The sequence below is a fragment of the Chamaea fasciata genome, unplaced genomic scaffold (genome assembly GCF_029207755.1).
Source record: "Chamaea fasciata isolate MVZ Bird 193981 ecotype frontalis unplaced genomic scaffold, bChaFas1.0.hap1 SCAF_7, whole genome shotgun sequence".
Classification (NCBI taxonomy): Eukaryota; Metazoa; Chordata; class Aves; order Passeriformes; family Sylviidae; genus Chamaea; species Chamaea fasciata.
In genome coordinates, this window is record NW_027094092.1 from 16,191,100 (window position 1) to 16,207,671 (window position 16,572).

Below are 16,572 nucleotides of genomic sequence, written 5' to 3' on the forward strand. Positions count from 1 at the left end.
TGAGTGTGGTGGGGGCGGGCAATGGGGAGAGAGCAGCGTGCCCTGACCTGCTTGAACTATGAGATCACCTTTTAGAGTCATACAAACCCATCCACTGCCCTGGGCAGCTCCTGATGGATTTGAGTGCAAGAGGCTGGGCACCTATGGACCAGAGCAGGCACTGATCCCTGGGGCTGCATTTGTGTGCACCCTGCTTTCCAAAAATGTGCCATGTTCCTTCAGAAAAATTCCCATGTTTTTTCACACAAGCTCGGGGTCAGATCTGTACCCTACTCAAACGCAAGGCTTCTCTAGGGACAACTGAAGAAAACACTTCCCACAGGATTTCTGCCCCAGCATCCCCCAGGCTTCAGCATGGGGCAAAACAGGGAGGTTGCATGCATCCATGCAGAGCTCTGGCTAGTGATGGACAGTCCTTGGCAATAGGGACACAGTTCAGGGATGAGCAGTAACCAGAGCTATGCTGCACCTGTGCTGGGCCTCCTGCTTTTGCACTGATTTAATGTCCCAGTTGAGAGGTGATGTCATTTCGGAGGGAGCCAGAGAAAAGGAAGTGCTGGAAAAGATAAGGTGCTTTAACTCTACCCCTCCTGTCTCGACTGGATTTTGAAGCTGAGAGATGTGTTAGCTGCCAGACAGGAAAACATAAGAGAGGGGAGGAAAGAGGTTTGTTGAAGGACACCTTCCCCTTAGGCCAGTGGGAGCTGCTACCAGGAGGTGCTGAGATGGAGTGTGATGGAGGACCTTGGATGTCCCCAAGTGGTGTGAGCATGATTTTGTACACTGCTTTGTCTTTTCTCCATCACCTTCATCTCACAAACATGTCAGATGGGTTGTCTGCAGCACCAGTCATGCCTCTCTAGAGCGTGGGTGCCACACCAGCAGCCAGAAAGGTGCTCCAGGAGGATCAGCAGTAATGTTGCCAAAGTGCTGGAGAAGGTAAATTGCGAATGTGCCAAGGCTGCCCTGCTTCCAAAGGGGAGACGGACTGACTCGTTAAAAAGTCTTGTTTAGCTGTGGAGATGGGCCAGGGATCCTCATGGTGCTTAGTCCAGGGACTTGGGCTTTCAAAAGGATCTCGTGGGAGCATCCTGGTCCCTTTGACAGTCAAAGGCAGTCAAGCCCCCAAGTCCTCTCTGCCCTTTGGGTGATGTCAAGCTGCATCTGTTCATTCGCATGACCAGGAAAACTTCAAGGGAAACTTGAGGCAGATATGACTCAAGCTCCTCTCCATTGCATGGAGCTGCCACCCAGATGTCCTCAGCTGGAGGGGAGTGAAATTAGGACACTGCTAGCCAGACCTGGCTCTGCCCTGGAGTACGGGATCAGTGAGTGAGAGCAAATCAGGATCACCAGTGATCTTATGCAACTGTGCAGGACATGCAGCAGCACCTGGGGTTTTCCAGCTCTCCTTGCTGCCTGCTGTGCAAGCAGGGCAAGGCTTGCAGCCCTGCTCAAGCTTTCAGGACTGGTTCTCAGGCTTTTGACCATGTGACAGACACTGTGACAATAGCTCTGGCTGGTCACATGCCAGCTACTGCAACCTCAAATGGGGGTTTTCTTTCAACACTGGGCTTCAAGATGCTCAAGCTGAGTGTGACTGCCCAGCAGCTTGGTGCAGTAAACTGGACACTGCTTGCTGTCACATTCAGCAAGGTCAGAGCATGAAAAACAGCAGTGGCCTGAAAGTACCATTATGCCACCACAGTGTGGGAGAAATCATGGGCTTGGCAGGGTTGGGCAGAGCAGGTATCTCTCAGAAATCACAACGTGTAAGTGTAGCCAATGCAGCAAGGTTTGGGCTGACCTCCCAGCCCCCAGGAGCTTTGCATCTCAGTGGGCTTGCTTGTTGTCATCCTGCCCTGATGGATTTTGCTATCAAAAGGTGACCCTGTCCTCAGAATAGTAGGGGCCCAAAAAAAGGACTGTCTCTTCCTGTTATTTGTGTGAATGAAGTTGAGAAGAGCCAACTTCATTGGAGAGGGTGTGGGATGCCTCACATGTGCATTAATATCCAGCTGTGACAGGGAAAAATCATAGCTGGTTCTCCATTTCTTTGTCTCCATTGTGTGTCACAGCAGTCACAATGTATGTGCACTGGTTAGTGGTGGCTGGGCACTCCTGGAGTGCTGCTGGAGGCTCTGTTCTCGGGGCTGCAGGGTTATCACCACTGTGTCCCCAGCCTGGGCCTCAGGGTGCCGAGTACTGATAATCTCAGCCTTGCTGCTCCAATCTCAATGTCCCCATTTTCTCCACAGGAGGCTTTGCCACCTTCTCATCCTGCTTCCCAGGGCTCTGTGAGGGGAAGCCAGCTGCCATCCTGCCAATGAGCATCTCCCAGCCATGCTTGCCTGTGGCCAACGTTGGCCCCACACGCATCCTGCCGCATCTCTACCTGGGCTCCCAGAAGGATGTCCTGAACAAGGTACAGCCCTGTTGAGGGGACACGTCTGCCCTGTCCCATTGGGGACCCCAGTCATGCCGAGGGGTGAAAGTATTAAGGACTCCTCTCCTTCCCAGTGGGAAGACCATGTAGTGCCCTTTAAAAGGTGCCAGAAAGGCTGTCCTGTGATGTCAGACCAGGGAAGGAATTTTGTTTAAAGGAAAAGTAATGAGAAGAAAGAAAGAGGAATTGCAGTTAAAAGTGCTGCCAAGCATCTGCCTACTGCAGCCCTGAGGGAGCCAGCCAGGCATCCTCATCCATGGCAGGCAAGGAGGAAAAGGGACCATGACACCAGACTGAAGTTGGAGACAGAAAGGAGGGAGAGAGAAATTATGTACAAGGAGTAGAAGGAAATGAAAGAAAAAATGTCAAGAATGTGAGCCTGGGAGCTGGAGTGGCTCCATCAAGCCTGCTGGAAGGGCAGAAACCAGCCACTGGAGAGCTAGGACTGAAATCCTGGCGCCAAAATCCTGAGGAGCCGATGCCAGGCGGGAAAATTGATGGTTTCCTTCCCTCCCCACCTCATTGGAGGGTTTTGCTCCTGATTTGGAACTGTGTTTTCTGCCATGCCCACAATGTGGCCATGTACTGGAGAAGAGAAGCATTGCCCATGCAAGGCCTCCATCCTTGACCTCACTCTGTTGCCTGTGGATAAAGCATCTTCTGGTCACATTGGTTAACGTAGGGTGCTACCAGTGACCTCTCTCCACTCTGTTGGTGAGATGTCTCCTCTCTCCCTCAGCTGATACTTTCACAGCTTTCAGGCAGAGTTTTTGCTAACTTTCTTTCTTGTATTGTCATACTCCTCTCATACTGGGGTTGTTGGTTTTCCCCTCTGGGACCACTTTCCATGTGTCTTTGGCCTTGCTCACTTGGACCAAAATAATGATCTGATGAGGTTCAAACCTGTGTCATCTAAATTGACACAACCTTTTCAGCTGGCATCTGCTGTATTATCATCAACTAGGCCAAGGCAGCGCTATGGGAGCCACAGGAGAAAATTCTGGGATGGGAAAAGGCAGGGAGTGTGCGTAACAAGACAAACCTTCAATACAGGCTGTGGGCTTAACTCAGCTGATCATTTGATGGCTTCTTTCCCACCAGGACCTGATGACACAGAACGGGATAAGCTATGTCCTAAATGCCAGCAACTCCTGTCCCAAGCCAGACTTCATCTGCGATAGTCACTTCATGCGCATTCCTGTCAATGACAACTACTGTGAGAAGCTGCTTCCCTGGCTGGACAAGTCCATTGAATTCATCGGTGAGCTTTTCTTATGGTTGCAGACCCTCCAATTCTCAGCCTTCACAACCTGAACTCTTCTGTCGTCCCTGGTCTTGCTCCCAGCAGCTGTTGTCCTGTCACACAAAGGGGCTGAGGGTTGTGGAGGGAGGCTGGAACTATTTTGCTCACCATCGTTGTTCTCTCTGTTTCCTCTGCCATGCTCCAGACAAAGCTAAGGTGTCCAGCTGCCAGGTGATTGTGCACTGCTTGGCTGGGATCTCCCGGTCAGCCACCATTGCCATCGCCTACATCATGAAGACCATGGGCATGTCATCAGATGATGCTTACAGGTGAGTTTTCCCCTGAGGGGGGAAATGCCAGCGGGGGGTTATGCCAGTACGCTTCACACCAGGGAAGAAAAGCAGAGCCCAGAAAGAGAGGGTCAGGGCTCCTTGAAGCTCTGTCTGGCCTTGGCTGGGTCCCAGTAAAACCAAACCAAATCAAACAAAACCAAACCTGCCCTCATAAAATGCATGCAACAAGGAATGCTTGGGAGTGGTAAAAGGGAGTGGGGAGGCAGTCCCAGCTCTAATCCCAGGGCATCCCAAGGCCCCATGGTTCCCCAAGATCCTTTTCTTTGGAGGGTCTGGTCAGAAGGTTCTCAGTGATGCCTCTTCCCCCTAAAGAGGCTGAGAGAGTAGGGGTGGCCCACTGAAGGACCAAGCACCAACGGGGCTGTCTGTGCCTCCTGGCAGGTTCGTTAAGGACCGTCGCCCATCCATCTCGCCCAACTTCAACTTCCTGGGCCAGCTCCTGGAGTACGAGAGGAGCCTGAAGCTCCTCAAGGCCCTGAAGTCAAAGGGCGACTGGGGCGAGGGGGACGCCCAGCAGGACCCAGCAGAGGTGGCTGAGAGCAGCCGGCAACCCCCAACACCTACCTCAGAGAAGGCCGAGGATGTGCCGAGGAGCACCGGCTCGGCATCCCCCACCAGTGACCCCGAGCGGCAGAGCGGGACCCCAAAGGTCCTGTCACCCACCACGCTGCAGCAGGGGCTCAATGGCTTGCACCTCTCCTCCGAGCGCATCCAGGACACCAACCGCCTGAAACGCTCCTTCTCCCTGGACATCAAGTCTGCCTACTCCCCCGGCCTGCGGCAGGACCCCCCTGGGCCCCCTGGACCTGGGGAAGCCCCCAAACTCTGCAAGCTGGACAGTCCCTCGGGCTCGGGCGGCCTCAGCCCCTTCTCCCCAGGGGCGGACAGCCCTGACCGGCCCACGGGGCCCGAGCTGCTGCTGGAGGCCAAGGTGAGGCAGCGGCGGAAGCACCGGCACGCAGCGGGCTCGCCGGCCCACGGGCTCAGCCTCAACGTTGGCGGGACCTGCGCCACCCGCAAGAGCCCCGGCGCCGAGGACGGGCTGCCACCGCGGCTCAGCCAGCCGCCCGCCGCGCCCGGCGCCACCCCCGCCACCGCTGCCTGGAGCGGGGTGCACCTGGAGTCCCCCGGCACTGCCTCGGGCGAGGCTGGCTGGTATTTTGGCAAGGACTCCGGCAGCGGCGGCGGCAGCGGCGGCGGCCTGTTTCCCAGCGCCGGCCCGTACCCGCCGCCGTTCGGCTGCGGCGCGGTGGCGGCTGGATGTGAGATCAGACTGAGGGACAAGGCACGGGCCGAGCCACGGGACGGGCGGCACAGCTGGCATGAGGAGGCCGGCGCCGAGAAGCAATTCAAGCGGAGGAGCTGCCAGATGGAATTCGAGGAGACCATGTCCGAGGGCAGGGCTCGGGAAGAGCTGGGCAAAATCAGCAAACAGTCCAGCTTTTCGGGCAGCATGGAGATCATCGAGGTGTCCTGACACTCACCCGGGGTGCCTGGAGACCTGGGGCGGGGCTGGGGTGGGGGGATATTTAAGCTGGGGGGAGCGGGAAGGGGGGCGGTGGGGTCGGGGGGTGTATTTATACTTGCGCGTGCATTTTCGGGAGCGCAAGCGCTGAAACCGAAGCGAAGGTGGACGAGTCTTTCCAGAGTCGGGAAACATAGTGGCGGATGCTTAGTGTCCCTCCTGCACTCACCCTGGTCCTTTCCCGCCCATCCCCAGGGCGCCCCAGCCCTCAGAGACCCGCACTCAAAAATTCGGGCCTAAAACTCAAGTGGGAAGAGGCAGGGGTTGCAGTTTTGGCTGTGGTGATGGGACACAGCACCTGGAGGGGGGACCACAGCTGCCCCTTCCCTGCACCCTGGTGCACTAAGCATGCTCCCCTGTGTTTCTCTGGCTAAGTATCCTAAAAATGCTGCACTGGAGCAGCCCTATACATATATAAATATATATTATATATAATATAAAGAAAAAACCCGAAAACACACACACAAAAGAAAAGGTAAATGGTTTTACTGCAATTTTTATTGAGACGTAAATAATATTTCAATTTTTTTGTTTTGTTTTTAATTTATTGAAGCTGTTCATTCTGGCAATGATTTGCAGACAATGTGGGGCGGTACTTTCAGCTCTATTTTTACTGTGTATGGTATTTAAATCTGAAATACGAGTTTCTAAGCAATATCTGAGGCCTGTGGCTCCTTCTATAGTTAATGTCCACAACATAGATTTCCCCCCTTCTCTCTGGGCATACCAACAACGGGACAGAAGACTCTTCTGGGCACTTTTTCTAGAAATGAACAAGTAAACGAGCAAACCATAAAACCTTCTTATGACACAAACTGAGCCAGAAAACTCTTCTGGAAGCTGCTGCCTCTTCTTCCCACCTTGGTCTCTGTTTCTCCTAGTCTCCATCCCAGCCATTACCACCATTCCAGCCATCATCCCATCCTAGGCATTGTCCCCATCCTGGCTGCCACCCAATCCCAGACATACCCCCTCTCCTCCACTCCTCTCCTTTTGGCTGCCCATCCTTGCTGGAGGTGGAGAGGTGGGAGTCACCTGAAGTGGATGGAAGGCTGCAGGATGTCACCTCCAGCTGCATGGGGAAGGCATTGGACGCTGCCACAGCAGAGGGAGGGATGGGAGGCTGGTGGTGGTTGGGATTTCTTGTTGGGAGGTGTCTTGCCTGCCTGCCCCAGCCCTTCAGCTCCCCGTCACCTCAGCTACCTTGCTTGGGAAGTGTGGGCACCACTTTCCCTTTGGGGGTGGTGGTTCTTCTGGGTTCCCACATCCTTTTTTTCACATCTGAGAAGGTCAGGGGGAGTGTGTTTGCAGGTGCCAGGACTCCCCCGGTCCTGTTGCCCTCCAGGCCAGCTCCCCTCCATCCAGCGGATGATAACCTGTCCAGACATGAAGCTCTGCAAGCACATGGAGGGGCACAAAAGACTTATTTTCAGAGATGGTTGGCTGCTTCCTCCCATCTGGTGGGAAGCCAAGCTCTTGCCCCCAAACCCCAATGTCAGGATTGCTGCGAAGCTGCTTTCTGAAGCTGGAGGCACTGAGCTGCCTCCACTGCAAAGCACATCTCTCCCTGCAGCTGTCTTTGCTTTCTCCCTTGTCTCGCACTAGTTTGCAAAGCTGATACCTCAGGGGTCTGTGTTCGTGCATGTCTGTGTCCTGTGTCATCCTTGGAGTGTTGTTTTTTTCTTTTCTGGGTCCACATGGTTTCTCTCCCTTTCCCTTGTTCCTCCTCTTGTCATTGGTTTCTATCTTTAAATCAAACTACCCGTGACAAAACCAAATGATCTCAGGTTTAAAACGGAACATAAAGCAGAGGCGTGAGGAGCTGCAATCACACAAGGAGGGGCTGCTCGCTTCAGCTCGTTGCTTCCTCAACCACCTCTGTGTTCACAGTTGAAGCAAGTCTCCCTGGAGACTCCTTGCTCTCTTTGGGCTTTGGTTTTTCTGGTTTTTTCATGGAGCTATTTGGTGAGATGCTGGGGACCCCCACGTGCTCCTGTCTGGTTCCCTGCAGTGTGGCAGGGAAGGATGGGGGTGGTTGGAGAGCCAGGGACCACCTGCTCCTCTCCCCACATCACTTTCGATGAGAGTGAGAGATCTCACAGTCCTCAAAAGCCTATCACCACCCCTCATTGCCTCCAGCAACCACCTCAAACCTGCTCAGTGTTGCCAACCTGAACATTGCTCTCTTCTCATCATGAAGCAGTGATGACACTATTTTTTAAGCTCACTTTCTAGACTCCAGAAGGCATTTAGGTCCATCTTGTAAGCCAGGCAGCTGTTTCAGGTGCTCCACTTGCAGTAGGCTGTCCTAAGTAGGCATCAATCTCAAGTCCAAGGAGGGAGAAGAAAAAGGCTTCATCCTCCCTCTGGTGGCTCCTCACTGGGCATGGTGTGTAACCTGCCTCCTGCCCAAGGAGTGCTTCTGGTCCTCCTTCCCCTTCTGCTGCCCTCAGTGGCGGCATCCCTTCCCAAACATGCCAGTGGTGATTGTCTGCTGACCTCTACCCTGTAGCACTCAGTCCCTGCCCATCCCATAGCCCTCCAGGGTTGGTGCCAGCACAGACTTGCTGAGCTCAGGTCAGGCAAGTTGCTGGCAGGAGCTGTTTAGGTGTAGCTTTGAGCAACGGAGAGAGGCTTAAATGACTTCCCGAACGATGTAATAGAAAGGATAACAGGTAGGCACAACCGGGTGGGGAGATGAGACAAAGCACTAGCAAGCTCCCATCTAATTCCTCCTGTTAAGTGACACAGTCTGTTGCAAGCGCAGAAAAGCAGATGAAGCAAGTCAGGAAGGAGAGGGTGTATGTTGTAAATGAGGCCCTGAATGCCTGCAAAGAGGCAGATACATGGTTTGCTTTTTGTCATCTACACTCTGCCATTGCCTGGATGCTTCTGAGACACGTTTGAGGTTTTACACACTATGGACTCCTCTCTCCTCTGAAACCAGAACAAAGATAAGTACATTTTAAGATTAGTAGATTACAGACTTTCATGACCCACCTCTGCAGCCTTATTTTGCATTCATCCCTCTCCTTTACATTGGGCATGTGCATCAGAAACTCTCATATATACAATATTTTAAGTCTATAGACAGAAAATGAGCCTTGATGGAGCATCCCTGCCCAAGTCCTGACCCAAAGCCATCAGGGTCACCAAGTGGCTTGCAATTAACTTTCGTTCGTTTGTTTGTTTGTTTTATCAAACTCTGTCTAATGAGCCACTTTGTCCTTGAGTCAGAGAGCTGTGGGTTGTCATGAGGACAGATGTGCCATCCTCCACATCATCTGTCAGCCAAGTCTTTTTATGGACTCTCACAGCCAGGTGATCAATCCTAAAGCCTCACTGGAACCAAAAGTCACCTTTCCATGCCAATCTAATGAGGGTGCATTCATTTGTAGGGACCTACAGAGGCGGAAGTGGGAGCAGAGGAGAGGAAAGGTCCCTTCCTGCTATGGAGGAACTAACAAAGCTGCTGAGTGTCTGATGGCAGTGGCAATGCCTGCACTTTCCACCACATGAAGGACTGAGCAAATCACAGCTCTCCTTCAGACTAGCAAGGACATTTTGCTCCTTTCCCCCCAGCCTCTGCCTGTTCTCAGGGCTGAGCCTCCCGGCCACCTCCATCCCAGCTGAGCAAAGCTGGCGGGAGGGCAGTGATCAGGTTGGCAACACTGAGCCAGAGGCTTGGGTCAGAGCAGGCTCGTCCCTGGCCTCAGCAGCAGCGCCCCCAGCCCCTGCTGCTTTCCCAGCCCTTCTCTTTGTCTGCTTGTTTCTTTGGATGTCCATCCCCGTTACATCTGCCCCTTAGGAGACAATGCCCCTCAGAAACCCCTCCTGCTGTCCCCTTTCCCCTCCCATTCTTAATACTAATGATAATAAGCTATCAGTGTTGTCATTGCAATCTATGAATGATAGATTTGAGTATTTATGATTATTATTATGATTATTATGGTTATGATTCTGTACTTTTTTGCTTCTTACTCTTTGTATGTTGCTCTTTGTTTCTCTGTTGTGAATAAAAGCAAGGCCCCATCTCACCTTTTCTCTGCTCCCCGCAGCCCGGCTGTGGCTGACTCGGCACAGCTCCCGGCTGCCCCAAGCCTCAGGAGGCAAACCCTTGTCAGAGGAGCTGGAGGGAGGTGCTTCCTAAGGATATAAAGGCACCCAAACCCGGGGCAGATCCAGTCTCTTAACTCTTCCCTTCCCTTCCTGCAGCTCCTCTCCCCCATACAGGTTCCTGCTCATTTTTGCAAGAGGCAAGAACCCACTGGCACCAACAACAAAGGATTAAATGGCAAAAGCTTAAGCTTTAAGGAGCATTGGCCAGGCATCCAGTTCATGGAATCAGCTCCCTCCAGGTCGTGGTGCTCTCACCTTCTTCAGCTGGCTGCAGCTGCAGGCTGCATCTTCACCCACAGGGGCTTCTTGCTCTGGCATCGCAGCTGCTTTGCAAAGCTGCCCTGCTCAGCTGAGCCCGGGGCATTGGCTGCTGCTTTAGCCACATGCCCTGGGTTTCCTGGGCTTGAGCGTCCTCCTCATGCTGCCAGTTCTCCTGCCCAGGAACAGCACAGCCTGGGGAAGACACATGGACAGTGCTAGGGCAAGCCCAGTGGCAGAGCCGCAGGGGAACGTGAGTGGCCTCCAGTACCTGGAGGGATTTAGATGGGCTGGGATTAGCTCCCAACATGGCACTCGATATGGTCTTTATCAAACACTGATAAATCGTGGTGTCATGAGCAGACAGAGGCTGGTGCTGTTTTTTTTGCACCCATTGCCTGTGCTCCTTGTAAAACCTCGAGGTTTCCAGACGACTGTAAGGTGTAGGAGGAGACATTATGGGAAGGAAAGAGGACTCCCATCTGCACCGTGGTATGAAATACTCCATGTACTGTGCCAGCCCCATGAAGAGTAATTTTAATTTGCGGGGTTTAACACTGCCCTTCTCCAAGTGGCCCAGGCACAGTTTCTTGTCTCTGTCATGACTTTGCTTTGTCATGGGTTGGGATCCTTCTCATCATGCTGTGCTGAACACATTTCCAAGGTTGCTCTGAGATCACACTGGGGAGGAGAGAGCTCTGGTCTCACCCCTCTCTTGGGGGACCCTGGTATATCTGTGTTGGGTTCCCAGTCCAGCATCACCCTTCCTACCTCACCTGCCTTTGGAGCAGCCGTGGACAGGGAGGGAGCAGGCAGGTTCCGACCATGCTGGGACTGAGCCTCTTCTTCCTTCCTCATCACTGTAGGATCAGACCCTTCCTCAGCAAGCACAACACAGAGAGGGGATCTGTACCCACCCCGGTGTGCCTGGGGACTCCCAAGCATGGAAGAGAGGGTCTGGCTGCCAGCCCCACCACACTCCCTTCCTCGCTGTCCATTTGGCCAGCGCCAGCGTCGGACCCGGGGAGACACCCTGCCCCTGCCTCGTCTTTATTTATTTATTACCAGAGGCTGTAAACAGCAGTGCTTTTCTACCCTCTACTTTCTTTTCCTTTCTTTTGTATTTTGGAACAACGTGTTGTAATAAATACCCAAATAGGTGTTTTAACAGCTGGTGTCAGCCTTGGTTTTTGAGGGTCAGACCTTCTCAGGATGGGGTTCTCTGGGAGTTTGGGGAGGGCAATGGACCTTTGGTTGCAGTGATAGGGCCTGGAGCTGGTGGAGAGCTGGACATAGAGTCAGACCTGGACACAGACAGACCTGGATGCACAGCCAGACCTATGTCTATGTATAGGGCCCAGCAGCTGAAAGCTGTCAGCTGGACAAATTCAAAGCAAAAATAAGGCTCATGGCTGAGAGAGTAGTGGCATAAAAACTAATTGGGGCATTCCTGGGCACTCAGGCTGCAAACCGCCACTCTAGGGGCTCTGAAGCTGTAGTCAGGTGCCTAATCATCTGCTTTTTGATGGAAAGGACTGTCCCAGTCCTGATCGAGATGGGGACACGGATGTGCAGGGAATGGTACAGATCGCCAAGCTAAAGAACGCAAAGACATGGAGTGTTTGCATTGTAATACACTGTTACATAGGCAGTATAAACAATAATATATAGGTTATTATTATTATTATTTATCTTCCCAGCTGTGCTCTGCTCCCACCTTGCTCCTGACATAATAGCAGAGTATAGACACAGGCGTGCTGTGCACTACAGCTAAACCCTATAAACATTCCCTGCTCACCATGGCAAACTGAGCCATGCTATGCTCAGGGGGCAGCTGGCGGGTGCCAAGCAGCAGCCCCATTTTGGCTGGACTGTGCTTAAGTGGAACCTGGTGGAGGCATTTCCCTGCTCTCCTCTGCAGCAGGTTTTCTTTGGAGGGAGGAGAAGGGGTTGAGCAGGCTCCCTGCAGTTCTGGCTCCAGAAAGCCTCAGCACTTATTGACGTATCTGCAGAAAGGATATCCATCCTCACAACTGCTTTCCACAGGCTGGGCTAAACTCCCGTGTCTTTTATAAATTCATTCCCCTTACCCAGCTACAATTGCTGGGTGTTTTGTAAAGCTTCATTAAACTAATGCCATCACCTGCTGCTGGAGTAGAAGCTCAGTGTGAGGCTTTGGCCTCCTGTGCATCTGGCACCACTAGCAGTTCCAGACAGGCTGTTTGCATGTCCTCCTCTCTCAACCAGTTGTTGCCATGCGTGACATGGGAAGGGACAATTATTTAATGAACATGAACACTTCTCCCATCTCCCTCCCAGTTTACCTGCCTCTGGCTTAGTTTTTCCAAACTCACTACCCAGGAGAAGGGTAGTGCTGTGGTAGGGCCCCCAGAGTTGATGTCTTGTGTCCCTACTTCCACAGGCACAAATAAATCCCCTCATGTTTCAGAGAGACATTCCCTCTCGGCCAGGGGACTGGCAGCAGCACCCAGGTAGGAGGAAACCCAGGTGAAGCTGCTCTTAGCTGGGGCTGGGTCTCCAAGTATGTGGAGGCTCTGTTCCCCGGCAGAGGCACCCACAGGTGTGCAGCTAGCACAGCTTCCTCCCCCTGCCCTGCTGCTGAGGCTGCCTCTCCTCTTGTTCTCGTGGTTTGCACGACAGAAACCATTACTGCAACGAGAAACCCAGGAACGTCCTTTTTCCAGCTCTCTGGCTTTTATTGACTCAGAATGGCTGCCAAGCCTATAAATAAATGTTCCTTGAGCTAAATATAGCAGCCACTGAAATAGGCTGCTGGCTATTTTTTTAGCTGTGGCCTCTTTGAAAGCTTGCCAGTCCATACTGCCTTTACCTTCATGCTGTCCCACCCAGGGCTGTGGCCACCCACCATGGGGGCATGGCTGAGTCAGCACAGGGAGAAGGGGTCACAAAAAGTCAGCCCCAGCTCTTCAGGGCTGGAGAGCCAGGGTGACCGAGTCTGGCAGCTGGAGGAGCTTCGGCACCCTGTACCCCTGCCCAGGCAGCTGGGGGTCCCTAGCAGGGACATTTGCTGGAGCAGTTGGGCAGGGGCTGAACCAGTCCCAAGCAAGCTTCCTCTCCTGTGAGGACTTGGTGTCTTTTTCCAGCACCAGAGCCTGGAAAAGAGAATCTATCTATCACCTCCCCCAGGCTTTCCAGCATTAAGTGGTGTGCATTGCTTTTCCACACTTAGCAGGGAGGATAAATACTCCTGGTACACAGAGCAGCTGTGTGTTAGGACACTTAGGAGAGCCAGGGGCATGAATTGACACCCACCCTTGCGCCCCTACTTGAGCCAGGACACTCAAACTCGTAAGCTGTGCTGTGGCTCTGACCTGGTCTCTGGCCTCAGCTGCTGAGTGGTCTTCAGGCAATGCTGCAACCATGTCCCCTCACGGGTCTATCCCACTTCACTGTGTGTCTGGGAGCAGCTTGGGAGATGCCATTTGCCATGCTGGTGAGATGAGCCCTTATTAGGGCACCACTTGGAGATGTTCTGTGAGTTGCATGTTTCTCCAGAGTACTGTTGGTTGTGCATTGATGCAAGACGGGATGGACTTTGTCTCTCAAAGACTGATGGAAAGCAAGGTGAGTACTGCTCTGTGCTGTAGACACTGTTCTACAACAGGAATAGGATGCTGCTTGCCTTGGGCTGTGAGGAATTCACTGCAGCTCCGTGCCAGCCAAGGGAAAAACCCCGTCACTCCCTGGAAAGCCACATTCGCTCCTGGAGCAATCCAAGAACATTAATAACATTTAGCACTTACAGAGGGTTTTGCTAAACATGAGCTAATCCTTACAACACCCATGGGAAGGAGAAAAGTAATTATTGTTATTGGGCTTAATTTTTCCTTTTCCATTTACCCCTGCAGATGGGGATCAACTCTACCTAGTCCAGAGAGCTCTGGAAATCAGAGGAGAATCACACTCATCCCAGCTTGTAGAAATAGGAAACCTGGAGCCAAGATGGCAGGTTATTTGCCAAAGGCCACCCAGGAAGGCAGAGTTGGAGCCTCTGTGGAGTGTGTGTGTGGGGAAAATAATCCTTGCCCCCTGTCCTTCTCTTACACGCCAGACTATAATTCCACAACTGACAGGGTAATTCTGGTGCCCTTGCAGGTCCTCACCTGCAGGATACCCACAGAGTGCAGATGCTTTGTATTGCTACTTATTTTCCTGTCCACCATGTCACTTTCACAAGGTGGTTAGAGGGATAACCTGCTCTCTGTGGCACTAGGCACTGGACTGTGGCAGCCTCTGACAAGGCTCATAAGCATATTGGTTTGGAGCACTACTGCAACAAGTCACAAAATTCCCACATGTGACCCCCCCCGCTTTTGGAATTACAGACCCAGACCCGCTGCCAGGTGTGGTAGATCCCACCAGCCCTCAGCCACTGGGTGAGCAGCATCCACAGCGGTGGCCAGAGCACCCCAGGAGGGGAAGGAGCTGATGGAATGGTCACTGGGCTTGTCCCAACCATGTGGCATTGGAGTGAGGCTGGCTTAGAGGGCTGAGATGCTGCTGGGGTCCCTCCTGGGGCACAGAGGGTCTGGATTAGGATGCCCCAGATGAGAGCGGAGACCAAAATGAGGGTGAACTGCTTGCCTGGGTCCTTTGTAGAGAGAAAGGGCAGTTTTAGGGGGGTTCTTAAAGCCATCAATGCTCCCTGGCCACGTTCCTCAGCTGAAACCCAGGCACTCGGTGTCTGAGTGGAAATACTGTCTGTCGGCAGTACCCAGATGATGTCATTTAGTTTTCCAGGCTTCTGGGCTGAGCCAGCAGCTCGAGCCAGTATGACTGGATATTCTTTATTTAGAAGGAGCCCAAGTGCAACTGAGTCCAGGTCTTTGCAGCACCCCTTTGCAACCTCCCTTCCCTGCTGATGCAATCCCATCTGCAGCAGGGACATCAGGATGCCTCAGAAGAGGTGGTCCTTGGAACCTCAAAATGGGACCCTGCCAGGCAGGTGGGAAAGGGAGATGCTATTAAGGGACAAGTGAGGGTGATACTTATTCTGTGCTACCAGATGTTCCCCAGGCAGAGGAATCTCCAGTTCCCTTTGGGCAATGCACACAGCCGAAGAGCCTTTGTCCCTCCAGGTGTCCTTTTACCTCCCTTCAGGTCCCTGAGAAATTTGTCCTGAGCTCCCCAGCATGGCAATGGTCTCCCTCCTCATCCTCACACTTATCATCTCCAGTCTGGGTTACTGCCATTGAGCCTCAGGCTGGCTTTTGGGGGCTTTCTAGTTGGAAATCAAATGTTTTCCCCCTCTGACACCCCTTAACCTGTCTCCTCTCCCTCAGCAGCATCTCCTGACAGGCGAGTGGCTAAGAATAGCCCTGCCTCTGGCTCCAGGCTGGTGCTGTTTGTTCAGTGACTCAGAGCTGGCCAGGCAGGCACTTACTCAAAGGGCCCCATTACTCATCTGTCTGCGTTGCCCCAAGGATGGGGTTTGTGTCTCTCTTCGCCTCTCCTTTAAAGATCCTTTATTTATTTCTATTAAATAAAGCCGCTATGCACAAGGAGAGGTAGTTTTCCTGCTGTAGATTTACGTCTAACTATGTGTGCCCTGACCCAAAATGCTGCAACCCCTATAGATCACACTGGCAGCCCCTCAGCATTGCTCTTTCTCACTGCCTTGCCAGGAAGGAGCTGTGTCAGCAGGAACAGGGCAAACGATAATGTCTCCCAAAATCGCATTTCATGGCACCAGGGTAACAGTGAAAACAAATGCAATGAAAACAAAAATTCTCCCCTGCAGAAACCATCTGTGTTGAATACCAGTGTGGATCTGACTGTGCCCAAATCCAGCTGGCCACTCAGATGCCCACAGCATGACCCAGCTGCTCCCGTCTTGCCCACAGCTCACACTAATTGCAATCCTCCTTCCTCTCCACAGAGTGTGTCACTGCCCAGTGGGCAAAGCACCTCGGCAAATTAAAAAAGCCTCAATTTTTTTAAAAAGTGGCTTCATTTCCAAACAACAAAAAGGCAGCATCTTCCTCATCTGGTTTGCTCCCCTGAGGCATTCTTTGAGTCACAGCCAGTCATGCTGGGAACAGAGCTGCATCCTGACCAGTGCACATCTGTGTCTGCAAGGCACTGCCGTGATAGCACTGCCGAGGGAGGACACAGCTCCTCCACCCGCCCTGCTATGGCAGGGATGGTTGCTTGGGATAAGAAATATGTGGCATTGGCAGAAAAATTGGAGGAGGTTTGTAGGGATGGCATTTTGTTCTCTTTCTGCTGCTTCAGCCCCATAGTTTCCCTCTTTTACCGTTCTTCAGGTTTTTCTTCCAGTTTTTCCAATCCTGCTGCTTCATGGCATCACTCTTCAACTCTGCTGCCATCAGGAAGCCCAGCACTCTGCTCCAAGATGCTTCATGAAGCCTCAACAGCACCTAGAGGGCTTCCTGAGAGCAGGCACAACCTCCATGCAAGGCACACTTGAATATCCCAAGCCAGGTCTGGTTTGTGTCTTGTAGAGAAATGTGTTGGGTGAAAATAGATTCACCTTGCATGGAAGTGGGCAGCTGGTCTGGATTTGGGCTGTGGCACTTCTCACCACCATGCCCTGGGTCTCCACATAACACGTGCTGAGGTTCTG

At 52.7% G+C, this 16,572-nt stretch overlaps 2 protein-coding genes across 3 annotated transcripts in view; one reads left to right on the forward strand and one right to left on the reverse strand.

Annotated features, from left to right (window-relative positions):
• The window catches only part of DUSP8 (dual specificity phosphatase 8), a 40,947-nt gene extending 35,399 nt beyond the window's left edge, over positions 1-5,548 (forward strand). For both annotated transcript variants that reach the window (XM_066187716.1, XM_066187717.1), the window contains 4 exons: positions 2,259-2,425; positions 3,548-3,707; positions 3,895-4,018; positions 4,424-5,548. In XM_066187716.1, the coding sequence (XP_066043813.1) occupies positions 2,259-2,425; positions 3,548-3,707; positions 3,895-4,018; positions 4,424-5,519 (1,547 nt within the window). In that variant the 3' untranslated portion in view covers positions 5,520-5,548. The remainder of the gene's footprint in view (positions 1-2,258; positions 2,426-3,547; positions 3,708-3,894; positions 4,019-4,423) is intronic.
• TNNI2 (troponin I2, fast skeletal type) overlaps positions 1-16,572 on the reverse strand; it is a 176,067-nt gene that overhangs the window by 112,846 nt on the left and 46,649 nt on the right. The gene's annotated exons all lie outside the window — the stretch shown is intronic.